Source organism: Gorilla gorilla, chromosome 20 (assembly GCF_029281585.2).
Source record: "Gorilla gorilla gorilla isolate KB3781 chromosome 20, NHGRI_mGorGor1-v2.1_pri, whole genome shotgun sequence".
NCBI lineage: Eukaryota > Metazoa > Chordata > Mammalia > Primates > Hominidae > Gorilla > Gorilla gorilla.
The window spans coordinates 27,297,141-27,314,937 of record NC_073244.2 but is presented as its reverse complement, the minus strand read 5'-3'; the positions used below and the strand labels follow the sequence as shown (position 1 = coordinate 27,314,937).

Sequence of the window (17,797 nt, the reverse complement as noted above, 5' to 3'; positions counted from 1 at the left end):
TCAGACTATGCCAGAATAAAGTTATATCTTAAAGATTCTAACAGGTAGCTTTTTGTTAATGTCCAAATCTCAATCCAAGATTACAATGAATACAAAATATTAGAGCAACATGGCCCCATCAGTGAGTGAAGATTGTACCTCTGCACTACAGCCTGGACAACAGAGGAAGCCTGTCTCAAAAATATAATAAAATAGGGTGGGCAGGATGGCTCACAGCTGTAATCCCAGCACTTTAAGGGGCCAAGGTGGATGGATCATTTGAGGTCAGAGGTTCAAGATTAGCCTGGCCAACATGGTGAAACCTTATCTCTACTAAAAATATAAAAAAATAGCCAAGTGTGGTTGTGAGCACCTATAATCCCAGCCACTGAGGAGGCTGAGGCAAGAGAATTGCTTGAACCTGGGAGATGGAGGTTGCAGTGAGCCTGCCCCACTGCACTCCAGTTGAGGTGACAGAGACAGACTCTGTCTCAGAAAATAATAATAAAATAAATAAATAAAATAAAATAAATTGAATAATATTCAGTAAGTTAAATAGGAACACAGGCAACTACTGAAGATCAGAAAAATGAGAATAACAACCAGAAACATTTAAATAGCAAAAAACAAAAATCGTGGATTAAAAAATACAAAACATAACTGGAAAATTTCTTTAAAAATGTACACACCAAGATATTTATGACAAACACACATAATAAGCAAAATTTCAAAAATCACAGATAAGAGAATTTTGGGAGCTGTAAGATAAAAATGATGTGTCATTTATAAGCATAGTCTCATGATATAACAAGTGAATTTATCAAAAAAAATTTTTGCAAGTGAGAAGGAAACTGTGATATTGTTAAAGTTAAAATAATAATTTAAAAAAAGCTGTCAAGTGAGAATAATAGCATCACCACAATTTTACTACCAAATAGAAAGAAGCACTTCCAAAGTAACCAAATCCTGAGAATGTATATTGCCACTGCATATGCCTGACATATCAAAGATGGTGATGTTCCTCCACTGAAAATAACATAGTGAAAGAAAACAACCCATAATCATATGAAAATATGTAACTTTCTGGGAAAGATATGCACATACACAAAAATGGAATTTCTTAACATTATCATAATGGTGCAGAAAACATTTTTAATTGTTCTCTAAAATTTAAAAGATAAAAACTATAGAAATTATTATAAACATGTTAATGAATATACAAACATAAAAAATATAATTGGCAAACTCACTAACAAAATGGAAGGCAGATGTAATGATGAAAAATTTTTGTATGAAACTGAAGTTGATTTTTTACCACATTTAAATATATTGTTGGATCTTTTAGAGGTTTTATGTAATCCCAGAAGGTACCACTTAGAAAATGTCTGTACAGATACACAAAAGAAAATAAGAAAGAAACTGAAAGCATGTCAATACAAAAATAAAAAAAAAGACAGAAAGAGAAAATGAGAGACAAAGACACAAGAATAAAATAAAACAATAAAATAACATAAGTTTTTCTTTTGCAGAAAACTATTTAAATATATATAATTATCTCTCCAAATCAAGAGACATACTTTAAATAAAAAGGTTTATTAAAAAATTTTAAAAATCAAGATTCAACTTGCCTTTTTACAAGTCAGTTGAGATCTAATGATAAAAAAAGACTGAAAGTGGAAAGATGGAAGTAGAAATTTCATGTAAATATTAACCAAATTAGAGCAAAAGAGCTCAAAATAATATTACACAAGCTGCATCTTAAGTAAGAAAATGTCATATTTTATAAAATGTACTTTAAGTCAAAACTTCAAGAAGACAAAGAAGGGCTTTAAACAATATATGTATTCTTTCACTGGGAATCTATGACAAATTTGTTTATACATGTATGAATTTGCATGTGTGTGTCTCAGATTAGAGTTTCAAATATATAAAGCAAATACAAAATTGAATACACACAGAGAGCAATATAATTATAGTAGGATATTTCAATACTTCATTTTCTGTAATAATAAAACAAGACAGAATATTAATAAGGGAACAGAGGACTAGAAGGCAGTAAAAAACAATTATTTCTAATGAAGGTATAGAGAACACTCCTCAACAACATCAGGATACACAGCCTTCTCAATAGCTCATACAGCATTCTCCTATGTAGACCACAAGTTAGGCCAAAAATGAAGCCTTAACACATTTTTTAAAACTGAAATTTTATAGATTACTTTCTATGACAAAAATGGAATTAGCATATAAAACAATAATATAAATAATTGATAAATTTACAAATATATGGAAATGAGAAAACACACTCTTGAGCATGCACTTGTTCAGAAAACTGGGCTGTGTGCAGTGACTCACACCTGTAATCCCAGCACTTTGGGAGGTTGAGGTGAGTGATTTTAACTCCACCTCAAAAACAAACTGAAAAAGAAATAATTAATATTGTGAAGATGTCTGTACTGCTCAATTTAATCTACAGATTTAATTCAATGTTTTTCAAATGTCTCATTGCATTTTTGAAGAAATAAAAACAGCAAATCCAAAAGTATATGGAATCTAAAGAGACAATAAAGTACCCAACAACCTACCAAAAAGGAACAATGTTGGAGGCACTACCATTTCTGATTTCAAAACACATCAAAAAGCTACAGAATTAAAATAATTTGTTATGAGTATAAAGGTGAAAAAGTAAACTAATAAAACAGAAGGCAGCACATATATTAGCTTTTGCATAATTACTGCATTGTTACTGAAAGCTAATAGTAAAAGCAATGCAAATTTCTTTCACCAAATCATTCAGTAGATACAAAAATACAGGACTCTCATTAAACTACTTAATGAAATGAAATATAATCTTTGAAATGTAATCTTAGGACTTTGGATGGCCAAGGTGGGCCGATTACTTGATCCCAAAAGTTCAAGATCAGCCTGGGCAACATGGCAAAACTCTGTCTCTATGAAAAATACAAAAAAAGCTAGCTGGGTGTGAGGGCACATTCATGTAACCCAGCTACTTGAGAGGCTGAAATGAGAGGATCATCTGAGTTTGGGAGGTTCGAGCAGCCATGAGCCATGCAAATCAGCCTGGTTGACAGAGTGAGATCCTATCTCAAAAATACATGAGGCCAGGCGCAGTGGCTCACACCTGTAATCCCAATACTTTGGGAGGCCAAGGTGGGCAGGTTACCTGAGGTCAGGAGTTCAAGATGAGCCTGGCCATCATGGGAAAACCCCGTCTCTACTAAAAATACAAAAAATTAGCCAGGTGTGGTGGCATGTGCCTGTAATCCCAGCTACTTGGAAGGCTGAGGCAGGAGAATCGCTTGAACCCAGGAGGTGAAGATTGCAGTGAGCTGAGATTGCACCATTGCACTCCAGCCTGGGTAACAACAGTGAAACTCCATCTCAAAAAATAAAATAAAATAAAATAAAATGAATAATAAATGAATATATGCATAATGAAAATATTAAAAAAAGATATAGAATGCCTGAGTGGTTTTTTAAAAAGCATACACTATGCTCCCTACAAGAGACTCCTTTTAGCATTGAGTCAAATAGGGTGAAAGTAACAGAATGAAAAAAGGTTATGTACCATGAAAATAGTAACCACAATTGAGTAAGGTGGTCATAATTATATTAGACAGAATATGCTTTAACTCAAGTACGACCATGGGACAATGACTGGTATTACATTATGGTAAAGTGAATTGATTTAGCAGGAAGCTATAACTATAATATTTATCTATCTATATGTATATGTGTATAACATCAGGGCTCCAAAATATATAAAGCAAATATTGACAAAAGTGAAGCAAGGCATACATAGCAACATAATCATTGTAGACAGCAAGAACCCATTTGCAATTAATAAATAGAAAATTCAGATATAAAATAAGAAAGAGAAAACTGTGACAATATTATAGACCATATTAATTATTTTGCATATAGAGCAATACTTGAGAGTGCATAATTTATAAAGAAAAAAGGTTTATTTGGCTCACAGCTCAGCAGACTGTACAAGAAGTGTGTGTCAGCATCTGCTTCAAATGAGGATTTCAGGAAGCTTAAAATCATGGTGGAAGGTAAGGAATAACTGGATATATTATATGGTAAGAGACAGAGCAAGTGTGAGGTGAAGAAGCCAGATTCTTTTAATGAACCAGCTCTTATTTGAATTGATAGAGTCTAATCTTTTTGGTTGCCAAGAGTATGTACCAAGCCATTCATGAGAAATTCACCCTCATGACCCAAATATGTCCCACCAGGTCCCACACCCAACATTGAGGATTTATATTGCAGCATGAGGTTTGGACAACAAGGACATCCAAACCATATTATAGACCAAATAGGCTTCATAGATACATAAAATACTCTCCCGTCAAAACCAAGATAATACACAACATTCTTATTTGCGTCTGGTGTATTCTGTTAGGACACATACCCAAGCTTTATTAAATTTAAAAATACCATGGGTGCCATGGCTTCTGCCTGTAATTCTAAAACTTTGGGAGATCCATTGGGGCCAAAAGTTTGAGACCAGCCTGGGCAAAATAGTGAGATCCTAACACTATAAACTAGCAAACAATTAGCCAGACATGGTAGTGCATGTCTGTAGTCCTAGCTACTCAAAAACCTGAGGTGAAAGGATCACTTGAGCCCAGGAGGCTGAGGCTACAATGAGCCACAATTATGCCACTGCATTGGAGCCTGGGTGACAGTAAGATCTTGTCTCAAAACAACAACCAATCACTTTAAAAACACTAAAATTATACACTGTGTGTTTTCTAACAAAAACTTAATGAAACTAGGAATTAAAAGCAAAAGTCAAACTGGCAGATTCACAAATATGTGAATATGAAACACACTCTTCAACATATTCTTGCTCAGGGGGCAACAAATTTTATTTTTCAAAGATGTCAATACAACCTACAGTTAAAAGCTATGGAACATAAACAATGTGATACACAAAGACAAACAGATAAAAGAACAGAATAGACAGCTCAGAAATAAACCGTTCTGTATATGATCAAACGATCTTCCACAGAGTTGCCATGCATACAAAATAGAGAGAAATAATCTCTTCAAAAAATGTTGAAAACTGAATGTCAACACTGATAAAACAAAGTTGGATTATTTCCTTGAATGATACAATAATATATTTTAAATAAAATACTTAGACATAAAAATAAACAAATGGGAAAAAGCATTTGAAAAAACACACAAAATTACTAATTTGTAGAGAAATGAAAACAAAAAGCACAATACCAACAAAATCGCCTCACACTCATTAGGTGTAATAAAAATAAAACCCATGTTGATTGCTGGTGGAAAACAAAGACACAGCCATTATTTTAAAATGTTATAAATATTCCTCATTTATAAATCTATATCTAAAATATGTAACACAGGCCAGGTGCAGTAGCTCAAGCCTGTAATCCTAGCACTTTGGGAGGTTGAGGTGGGCAGATAACCTGAGGTCAGGAGTTTGAGACGAGCCTGGCCAACATGGTGAAATACCATTTCTACTAAAAACACAAAAATTACCTTGGCGATGTGACGTGCACCTGTAATCCCAGCTACTTGGGAGGCTGAGGTAGGGGAATCACTTGAACCCAGAAGGCAGAGCTTGCAGTGAGCCGAGATCGCACCACTGCACTTTAGCCTGGGCAACAGAGCAAGATTCCATCTCAAAAAAGAAAAAGAAAGAAAGAAAGAAAACAACAAAAAAACAAAATATGCAACACAGGACCTGGAAGACATAATTGAAAATACATGTATTTTGTACCAGTATTCACAAAAGCCAAAAGGCTAAACCACCATATATCTCTTGATTTATAAACACATCAAAAAATATAACATACACATACAATGGAATATTATTCCACTTTAAATAAAAAGAACAATCTTGTCACATTTTAAGATGAACATTGAAAATATTATGCCACCTGAATTAATCCAGTAACAAAAGTATGGATACTGTATGATTCCACTTATATGAGATATCTTAAGTAGTCAAAATCATAAAATCAGAAAGTGGAAGGTTTGTCTGTCAAGGGCTGGAAAGAGTAAAATGAGCAGTTGTTACTTAATGGGCATTGAGTTTTAGTTTTACAAGATGTAAAGTTTCTAGAAGCCTTTTGCATGACAGTGTGAATATAATTAACATGCCTGAAATGAACAACTCTTTTTTTGAGACAGGGTCTCACTGTGTCACCTAAGCTAAAGTGTAGTGGCACAATTTTGACTCCCCCTCAATCTCCCAAGTAGCTGGGACCACAGCTGCACACCACCATGCCTGGCTAGTATTAATTTTTTTTATAGAGGAGAGTCTCCATATGCTACCCAGGCTGGTCTCAAACTTTTGGGCTCCAGGTATCCTCCTGTCTTGGCCTCCCAAAATCCTGGGATTACAGATCAGAGCCACCACCATGCCTGGCCCTGAAATGTACACTTCAATAGATTTAAGATGGTAAATTTTACATTATGTGTTTTTAAAACAATTTTTTTAAAGAAAAACTGAAAAAAAAATTACATATTTTTTTGAAAATTACCTTCAAATCACAAAAATGTTTCTCTCATGAAAGGAAATACATATTAATGACTAAACACATGGTAAAATAAGACTATCCCCATGAGTACTTACTTAGACAAGATAAAACTACCATGGAAAATAAGCTAAGAAAGAGTATAAGATAAGCCATAACTAAAATTGGGGTCATATTTATAGATAAACAGACATACATATGTAACCTGATTGTGACAGACATGCATAATTTATCTCTTAAACCTAAAACTGACTTAAAGTATACAAGCAGAATTGCAAATTGTCTAAAATTATAATACATAAGTAAAACCAAAACACCCAATAAACTAATGGTAAGAAACCTACACTGAGGCCAGGTGCAGTGGATCATAACTGTAATCCCAGTACTTTGGGAGGCTGAGGTGTGCAAATCACGAGGTCACCAGTTCCAGACCAGACTGGCCAATATGGTGAAACCACATCTCTTCTAAAAATACAAAAATTAGCCAGGCATGGTGGCGCACGCCAGTAGTCCCAGCTACTCAGGAGGTCAAGGCAGAAGAATCACTTGAGCCCTCGAGGAAGAGGTTACAGTGAACCAAGATCACGACAATGCACTCCAGCCTGGGTGACAGAGCAAAACTCCATCCCCAAAAAAAAAAACCTACACTGAAAAAACACACTAATATAAAACTTCAAAACAATAATAAAAGAAATGTTTACTCATAAAATCTAGCATGCAACATTGATGTATTATTAAAAAATTGTCAGGCCAGGTGTGGTGGCTCACAACTGTTATCTCAACACTTTGGAAGGCCAAGGCAAGCAGATCACCTGAGGTCAGGAGTTCAAGACCAGCCTGGCCAACTTGGTGAAGCCCTGTCTCTACTAAAAATACAAAAATTTGCCAGTGGTGGTGACACATGCCTGCAACCCCAGCTACTTGAGAGACTGAGGCATGAGAATTGCTTGAACCTGGAAGGTGGAAGTTGCAGTGAGCCACGATCACACCACTGCACCGCAGGCTGGGTGACAGAGTGTGACTCCATCTCAAAAAAAATAAAAATGTTTCTAGGTAACTGAAATATTTAACTGTTAGTGTGTACTCACTAAATGCAGGTATTCTGAATCATTGGCATGCCCTGTGTGGCAGTAAAATTTCAGAGAATATGCAGTATAATTATAAATAGAAGATTCTAATGAGAAACTTAAAAATTAGCATTTTAAGGAAACTACAGTTACTTTTCATGTTTTAAATATATGGTATTTTTACACAAAATAAAACTGCTATAATCAAACTTTAGAAGCAAAGAGTAGCCTTACATTGTTAAATTTAAAATTATATAATTTGCAGAATAGGGTTAGACCCTGTGATATGTAAAACAAATATTGAGAAATAAACTATGTTATTATTTAGATATAGGCTAAAAAAAGATGAAAATCCTTTAATTCCTTTTTGCTTGCAGCAAACTTAAATTCATAAGTAACTATTTTAGTATTATGGGTCCCTATGAGTTATCTAATTTACTTCAGGCATACCATGCAAATTCTAGCACATTGTCCTAAACATCTGAATCTAAATTTACAGACAAATCTGAAAGAGAAAATAGAAAGTAAAAATATATAGGGAGAGTGACATCAGTAAGATGAAAAGATTAAAAGTCCCTATTTCCATATTCCCTTACAGCAAAAAAAAGTCAGCCATCTCTGACAAAAATGCCTTTATGAGAGAAATAGGCATTATGGCTCACACCTGTAATGACAGCTACATGGTACATTAACGTTGGAGAACTGCTTCAGGCCAGGATTTTGAGACCAGAGCCTGGGTTATGTAGCAAGACCCCATCTCCAAAATACACGCCTCTAAGAGAGATTTGAGATCCAGGGAGGGAGTTGTGAAATGCTGCTAAAGCTTAAGATTGAGAAGTGTTCTCTTCAGAAGAGACCCTGCCCTTAGTCAGGTGGGAAACTGCAGGACCCCTACTCATGGCTACAGACCAGGATAGGGTTCACCCAACTTGGTCCCACTGAGAATTCTGAACTTACTCTGTAACCAATCCAAACTCCTCCCAGTCAGAGTCTGGCAGAGGTCCTGACATTCAAGAGACCTGGAGGAAGGCACACATTTACAACAATGTAGGCAGGCCTGCAGACTTTGGACTTTACTGGGATCCCTGAAGCGGTTCTATGACTCAGTTTCAGTTACCTGAGCCAAGTTTATGGTCAGTTCTGCCTACATAGAAACCCACACAATTGGGCAGGGTGCGGTGCCTCACACCTGTAATTCCAGCAATTTGGGAGGCTGAGGCGGGCGGATTGCCTGAGGTCAGGAGTTCAAGACCAGCCTGACCAACATGGAGAAACGCCTTCTCTACTAAAAATACAAAATTACCCAGGCATGGTGGCGCATGCCTGTATTTGCAGCTACTTGGGAGGCTGAGGCAGGAGAATCGCTGGAACCCAAGAGGCGGAGGTTGCGGTGAGATGAGATCGCACCATTGCACTCCATCTTGGGCAACAGGAGCAAAACTCCATCTCAAAAAAAAAAAAAAAAAGAAAAAAGAAACCCACACAGTTCCCTGAGGAAATGCTTCTAAAATCAGTTTATGAAAACTTGAAGAGGTGTTTACTCCATCAAATTCAGACACCAATACAAAACTATATTGTGTCCATTGTCAATGCTTCTATTTGAATGTAGTAATGGAAGTATGTGGCAGAAGAATTATTCACAGAAATAAAAAATTCCAGCCAGGCATGGTGGCTCATGGCTGTAATCCCAACATTTTGGGAGGCAGAGGCGGGCAGATCATCTGAGGTCAGGAGTTTGAGACCAGCCTTGCCAACATGGTGAAACACCGTCTCTACCAAAAAAATACAAAAAAGTAGCTGGGTGTTGTGGTGAGCACCTGTAATCCCAGCTACTCAGGAGGCTGAGGCAGGAGAGCCACTTGAGCCCAGGAGGCAAAGGTTGCAGTGAGTCAAAATCACACCATTGCACTTTAGCCTGGGCAAAAAGAGTGAAAGCCCCTCTCAAAAAAAAAAAAAAAAAAGTTGCTGGTTGTAGATCACACAATTTTATATTTAAAAAACCATAAACAGTACATTAAAACCTGTCTAAACTAATAAATACACTCAGTAAATTAGCAAAATATAAAATTAAACACACAAGTGTATGTATGGTTTCTTACACTTAAAACAAACTATCTGATGAGGAAGAAAAAATCTTATTTAATATAGCATTAAATAAATTCCTGAGAAAAAATTAACCAAGGAGGTAAAAAAAGTTTACAATAACAAAATAAAAAGATTAGAAGATAAAAATTAATTTTAAAATATTTTATGTCAATGAATTAAAAGAATAAATATTATTAAAGTATCATATTATCCAAAGTGATTTATAGACTCAATAATCTTCCTATTAAAATTGCAGTTTTTTTTACAATAATGGAAAATACAATTCTAAAATTTACATGAAACTAAAATAAACTTTGAATAGCCAAAGCAATCTTGAGGAAAAAGAAGAAAACAGAATATCGTACTTATAATTTCAAACTATATTTCAAGACTATATAGTAATAAAAATAGAATGGACTGTGCACAAAAATGAACAAAAAAAAAATGCAACAGAAACTACTACTCTCACAAATTTCAGACCGGATACAAAAAGAAAACTAAAAAATAGTTTCAGTTTCTCAAAATTAGGAAGATATCTGTGTGTCCCCAAAACAATGAAAAAGCAGCTGGATTGTGCTGTCTCTTATATGCCATGAAGAGGACTTTGGCTCTCACTGTGAATGTGAAGGAAGCTCACTGAGAGAAAAGTAGAATTTTTAGAGAATTTAAAAGCATAAGACAATATGCCCCTTTGTGAGAGCAAAATTTAAAACAACAAAAACAAAAACAAAAACAAAAAACAAAAAAAACAGCTGCCCAGGAAGTTCCTTTGGAACACAGCTTCCAGAATCACACCTTAAGGACTGGCTTTCTCTTTGACCTTGGACTTCTTACTGTGTTGTCTGTTGTATTCATTTTCACTCACACCTACCTGAGGGGTTGGCTACCATCTCATGTCTCTTCATAGTCGAAGGTTTTTTTCCTTGCTCCAGATGGGTGATGAGGTCTGGCTTTGAGACAACAATACCTGTTTTATCAAAAATAAATAACATGAATCTTGCTCACATTCTCCAATTACAAGCTAGTAATGTGCTCAGGAAAGATGATGTGATAAAATATTCTAGTAAATTAATAACAAAATACAAAGTTGTAACAGAGATTTCTAAATATTTAGAAAATACTTCCAATTTTCCTGGTGCAGTGGCTCATGCCTGTAATCTCAGCACCTTGGGAGGCTGAGGCAGGCAGATCCTAAGGTCAGGAGTTTGAGACCAGCCTGGCCAGCATGGTGAAACCCCATCTCTACTGAAAATACAAAAATTAGCCGAGCATAGTGATGTGTGCCTGTAGTCCCACATACTCGGCAGGCTGAGGCAGGAGAAACTTGGGAGGTGGATGTTGCAGTAAGCCCAGATTGCACCACTGCACTCCAGCCTGGGGAACAGAGTGAGACTCTGTCTCAAAAAAAAAAAAGAAAAGAAAAGAAAAGAAAAGAAAATACTCTCAATTTGTAGGTTTCCTAATTTTACTACCTGGTACTACTGAATCAAAACTTGGTGGTGGCAAGTAGATTTTCAGGTGGAAGCTACGATATTTTAAGTCAGCAAATTTCTGGAATTACCACTAATTTAGAGTGAAGAATATAACTCACCTCAGAAATGTGGAAAGTTTGTATTAAGATGAAATATCTTGAAGAAATTCTTTTCTTTTCTTTCTTTTTTTTTTTCTTCCTTGAGACAGAATCTTGCTCTGTTGCCCAGGCTGCAGTGCAATGTCATGATCTCAACTCACTGCAACCTTCACCTCCTGAGTTCAAGTGATTCTCCTGCTTCACTCTCCCAAGTCCGGGATTATAGGTGCATGCCACAGCCCCCAGCTAATTTTTTGTACTTTTATTAGAGTTGGGGTTTCAGCATTTTGGCCAGCTGGTCTCAAACTCCTGGCCTCAGGTAATCCCCCTGCCTCAGCCTCCCAAAGTGCTGGGATTACAGGCATGAGGCACCAAAGTAATTCTTTTCTAAATGAACAAATTCTGAAGATTTTCTTGAAAAACTGGATCTGAAACTCTTTTATAAAAAGAATAAATTACTAACATTCTACAAAAAAGAGAAATAAAACAATTTGTGTATATTATGAGTTATGTATTAAAGTTTTTCTCACCAAGAAAGACCAGGTTTCTGTAGTTCTCTAACATCACATCCCTATATAAATTCCGCTGTGCCATGTCCAGGCAATGCCACTCCTCCAGAGAGAATTCTATGGCCACATCTCTAAATTGCAATGGCCCCTGAAAAATATACACACACACATTTTCACCAAGTGGTTATGGGCGGAATTTTTAATATGACTTAAGGTGAAATGAGAGAGTAAAGATAACTGCTTCTGACTTACAGGACTGACTAAAGTTATCCTATAAAATAATTTTCAACACAGAAATATTCTCTAAACTATTCTCTAACTCTGAGAAAAAAAAGGAGCATAAGATCCACAACATCAGTTCATATATTTTTCTAGAAAATAAACTATAAAATTAAGGGCATGAACACAAACATGTACATTTTTGAGTGCTATATTTACATCATATGGAATGAGTTTTGAATATTTTTCAGATGAAAAAGGCATGTTTTAGTATGTACAATAAGCTGAAGACCTTGTTATGCAGGGTTTTTTTGCAGAAGATCTGGAATAAAGTCTGATTTTTTGAATTTCTAGCAAGCTAACCAATAATGTCAATGTTTTTGGCCCAAGAAGGATATTTTGTCAAACATCCAGTAAGTGGAAGAGCCTGTGTTTTTTCCAGTTTTTCTGGCCTGTAAACAAAGATAAGAGCCTTAATTTTCCAAAGAAAAATATGTAGAAAAAAAGAAAAAAGAACAGCTGCCAGATTAAATATGATTGTTTGTTCACATCAGCTGCATAATGAAACTTAATAATGAAGAGAAAAATAATTAGCTATATAGTAAAAAAAAGTCTGTCAGAGACCTATTTAAGCAAGTGAATCATTAACCATTAACTGCACTAGGACAAATTTTTATGATGTGTTAATGCATACAGAAGAATACAGCATCACTATTGAAATATTCCTTTTTAAAAAAAGCAAATAAAATCTGAATGTAATCAAAAAGAATCATCAGTTTTATGCAAACCTCAAAATACAGATACCTCCTATGTTCTGTAATTTTTAGTAGTAATATTAAGCAGGCTTCATTAACACCCTAGAAAGCAGGTATCTCCTAATAATTTTTTTCAGAATTTCTGGGTAATAAATGTCATCACATTTAAATGAGCAATTTTCTTTCTTTTTTTTTTTTTTTGAGATTAAGTCTCACTCTTGTCCCCCAGGCTGGAGTGCAATGACACGATCTCAGCTCACTGCAACCTCCGCCTCCTGGGTTCAAGTGGTTCTCCTCCCTCAGCCTCCCAAGTAGCTGGGATTACAGGTGCCTGCCATCACGCCAGGCTAATTGTTATATTTTTAGTAGGGACAGGGTTCCACCATGTTGGCCAGGTTGGTCTCGAATTCCTGACTTCAGGCGATCTGCCTGCCTCAACCTCCCAAAGTGCTGGGATTACAGGCATGAGCCACCACGCCCGACCTAAATAAGCAATTCTTTAATCCTGTTCAGCATACAGCTAATGGAACACATGAATGGAGCCTCAACATTATATTTTCTCCATCTTTACTAAGGACCACAGTTTTCCCCAATAGAAATCTTGAGTATCCACATCTTTCCATGTTCAACAGCCACAAAGGGAACATTTTTAATATTGCAGATCATAAATTCCTGTTGATAAATCTGCATGGCGTATAAGAAGTTATGATGTAGAGAATGAAGAGAAGGCTCTGGGATACAGGGAAGAAATATTTTTCAGACACCTTTGACTATCATAAGAATTTTAAGAAGTACTTAAACCAAACTCCTTAGGGAGGAAAAACACAAGTAGAGAAGTGAAAGTTTTCAAGTACTAGATACATGGCATTCCAGGAGGCAGAGTGGACATAGCTTTTCAGCTGAGGCATGTTTACCTGAAGCCTTTTTTTTCTCTCTCTCTTTCTGTATCTCCTCCTTCTCTGGAATTCCTTCTCAGATGAGATTCTCTGGACAAATTACCCCTGCATCTTGAGAATATGCCTTTAAAGGTGTCAGTGCCACATGTTTACCAGCTAGCATGGCATCAATTGGCAGAAAAAGACAGAAAAATCCATCCATTTCTGTCCTTTAAAACAGAAGAGATTCAGGAGCAATGAGCTGCTCCATGAAGATGAAAATATAAGTTTCTCCTTTCCTGTCCTCAGGTGCCCTCCCCTGCCACAGACACCAGCAATTTCTGCCACAGTAATGGAAATATGCACCACACTGACCTGTCCCTACCAAACCCAAATAGAATAGGCCCTGTGACCACCCTTTAGTGCAAAGGTGGAATTTAACTCTCATGAATGTATTTTGAAGCCTTCATACTTGATTCTGGCCTCACCTTAGAGTCACATGAGGCCCTTCATTAAAACAATGTGGATGCTTCCACCCAGAACAATAAACAGAACCTGAGGGGAAGGCACAAGAGATTTCTGCAAATTGGCCATGTGATCCTAATGAGAACCCTGGGCTGATAATCACTAAGCTCAGCATTGCCTCTCAAGCTTTAACAAGCTTATAAATCACTTGGTAATTTTGGCCCCACTTTATGTAATGTAATTCTGCAGGTTTGAAAAGGGTCTATGCATGGGTGTTTTAAACAACTCCCCTGTGAAAACTGATGTTGCTCCCCATTGGCGCATTATTTACATTAGTTAGAGAAGCAGGCACAGCACAGGATCCCTTACACTTAGCACTCTTGTCACAACCAAATACTTCTGGTACAAACAAGGACAACCAATGTCCAACCTAAAGTTTTATATTCTTTGCTGGCTCTTTAAAGTTTACAGAGGAAACAGAAGGCAGCAATGTCTGAATAAGTCTGTATTTTAAAAACAACATGTACACATGTACTAATGCAATGTTTATTAAACAGATACTGTGTGCTCAAGAGCATGATACAGAGCACTGTGCTGGGCATAACACATTATGTGATTTAATTCTCATAACATCCTGGGAGCTGGTACTAAGGGTTTAATAATTTCCAGGATTTCAAAAAAGGGCCCAGAATCTCTATTTCTTCTTCTGTTCCTCTGTCATCAATTTTTTTTAAATTATAAGGAATAAAAGCTAAATATAGACAGATAAAAGAGATACAGAAAGAAAGAGGTTAATGTAGTTTAGACAAAATTTTATTCTCTTTATATTTACTTTTTTGTGACTTGTGGAGCAACTACTGGATCTGCAGGAATAGAAAACAAGTGTCTAAATACAATGTCTCTGCAAACACTGGTTTTAATAGAACATTTAAAATCTAGGACCCTAAAATACATACTTTATTTTTCCCATTTATCTGTTTTTGGGTTTCAAGAAATTGTGAACACCAGCTCTAGAAAGGCAACAGGATTCAGCAGCCAAAACTCTGATCTCTTCTAATCAGTTCTCTGAGGAAAGACTCCAAGGTATGGTCAGACCAAAATAAGGCCTCCAAAAAGGGTGAATCTGAACAGGTCTGAGGCAGGGTGGGACTATATGTAGAATTCTTCCCTCTATGCCACTGCGGTACTACCAGTTTTCTTTTTTCAAAGGTTACCTAAAAGAAAAACTTAAATCCCAGAATTTCTGTAATTTTAATATTTTCTAGCCACTGCTCTGTCAACTTTATGCTACATACTAATACTCAATTTAAACAAATCCTTTAAGGTTTTCTAGGGTAACTTTTTTTTTTAAATAGATGAAGTCTCACTCTACTGCACAGGCTGGAGTGCAGTGGTGCCATTTCAGCTCACTACAAGCTCTGCCTCCTGGGTTCAAGTGATTCTTCTACCTCAGCCTCCCGAGTAGCTGAAACTACAGATGTGTGCCACCACGCCCAGCTAATTTTTGTATTATTAGTAGAGACGGCGTTTCACCACATTGGTCAGGCTGGTCTCAAACTCCTGACCTTGTGATCCACCTGCCTTAGCCCCCCAAAGTGCTGAGATTACAAGCATGAACAACCATGTCCAGCCTTTCTAGGGTAATTTTATTAGAAAATAAATATGTACACTTAGCAAGGTAAAAGAAATAGAAATCATATGGCCAGGCATGGTGGCTCACACCTGTAATCCCACCACTTCAGGAGGATGATGCGGGGAGATCACGACATCAGGAGTTTGAGACCAGTCTGACCAAGATGGTGAAACCCTGTCTCTACTAAAAATGCAAAAATTAGCTGGGCATGGTGGCCAGCACCTGTAATGCCAGCTACTCAGGAGGCTGAAGCAGGAGAATCACTTGAACCAGGGTGGCAGAAATTGTAGTGAGCCAAGATCACACCACTGTACTCCAGCCTGGGTGACACAGACTCTGTCTCAAAAAAAAAATTATAATAATCCTTCTGTTCATAAATATGCCTTGAGATGTAGACATCAGAAGTCACAATATAAACAAAGTAGACTAAATAAAGCCCAAGATTTTGGACACATGTATTTATTGTACCAACCATATGATGCATAATTATTTATCCAGTTGCTAGTCTAGACTAAACATTTCTGGACTGTAGGAACCACGACTGCTTCATGGTTTTTTAATGGCTATATGAAATTGAAGCAACTAGTTTATCTGTTTGGGTCTCCAGATCTCCTCCTTATCATCCAAGTAACAGGAAACTGGAGAAACTCTCATCTGGGTAGCAACCAAAGATACCTCTTGTATGAGGGGATGAAAAAACACAGGATGACTCATTTCTCTTACACTGAGACAGAAGCAGAATTAACCACTCTTGTCAGTCTAACACAATTCTGCTCTGAACATCCTCAAATACCTCAAAGACACCTAGGTGATTTTGAGGGAATTCCCAGTGACCCTGGGCTGATGGCCCAATGATCAACCAGGCTGGAGAGACTCAGGCTGATTCTAAATAGAAAATGGAACTGCCCTGGTGGAACTCCAGAACCTGGAACACCCGTTCTGATTTGCTAGCTCTTGGGTAAAGGAAATAACAAAAATAACTCTTCTCCAGTATTCCACTTTACAGGTAATTATAGTTGTGATCATGGCTCTGGATACTTTGTGGCCTTGATCTCTCATGCCTAAGATGCTTATTTACACTTACAAATTCTGCCATCAGATTCTATTTCCTCCTGGAGCCTCTCACATCACTGTAGCAGGTCAATGAACAAGATGTGAAAAATCTCAAAGAGCCACACTCCCAAAATGGGGCTGTAAGATGTTTAGGCTGACATCTCACAACACAGAAAATGTCTTTTGTTAGTTTTCTGTACATTTTCTATCCAAAGTCCAGGCTTTTTTGTAAATCCCAGGCAGAGGCCAGACCTTAATTGCAGATTCTAGATAAGATCAACCTGGCTCTGCATCCTTTGATGTTACAGCAAGTGGAATACAATCTAAGTAGAGATCCCCTCATGGAGGCTGCTCTAGCACATTCTAAATGATAAGTCTATATATATATATAAAAAAAGGCTGACACAACATGAACATAAGTAGACAGGTTATTTAGGTCAAGTTTAAGGATCATAACCTGGGAGCAAAGATTCAAGTTGCCTGGAATCTACAATTTAATTAGCAGCAATTACAAGAGGATTTGTAAAGACAACAACAGAGGGACAGAGAGTGGGCTGACACAAAGTTGTTTTTCAGAAATTTTTATTTACAGAAATAGCATTGATTATTAGTTAGATATATATCATAATGGTTTAGGGTATAAAATATAGTGTCCAGGCCAGGCTCAGTGGCTCAAGCCTGTAATCCCAGCACTCTGGGAGGCCGAGGTGGGCAGATCACTTGAGGTCAGAAGTTCAAGACCAGCCTGACCAACATGGAGAAATCCCATCTCTACTAAAAATACAAAATTAGCTGGTCATAGTGGCATATGTCTGTAATCCCAGCTACTGGGGAGGCTGAGACAGAAGAACTGCTTTAACCCAGGAGGCAGAGGTTGCAGGGAGCCAAGATTGTGCCATTGCACTCAGCCTGGGCAACAAGATTGAAACTCCATCTCAAAAACAAACCAACAAAAATACAGTGTCCAATGTGGCATTATTAGTGTAATTTATAACTACTTGTGCCAATAGGGAACAGTTTCAAGAGATTAATACATAGTTAATAG

General features: G+C 36.8%; 1 protein-coding gene across 1 annotated transcript in view; it reads right to left on the bottom strand.

The window, feature by feature from the left end:
* The window catches only part of LOC101137462 (putative zinc finger protein 66), a 42,643-nt gene that overhangs the window by 13,087 nt on the left and 11,759 nt on the right, over window positions 1–17,797 (bottom strand). The window contains 2 exon segments of the mRNA XM_019014851.4: window positions 10,545–10,640; window positions 11,774–11,900. Coding sequence (XP_018870396.3) covers window positions 10,545–10,640; window positions 11,774–11,900 — 223 coding nt within the window.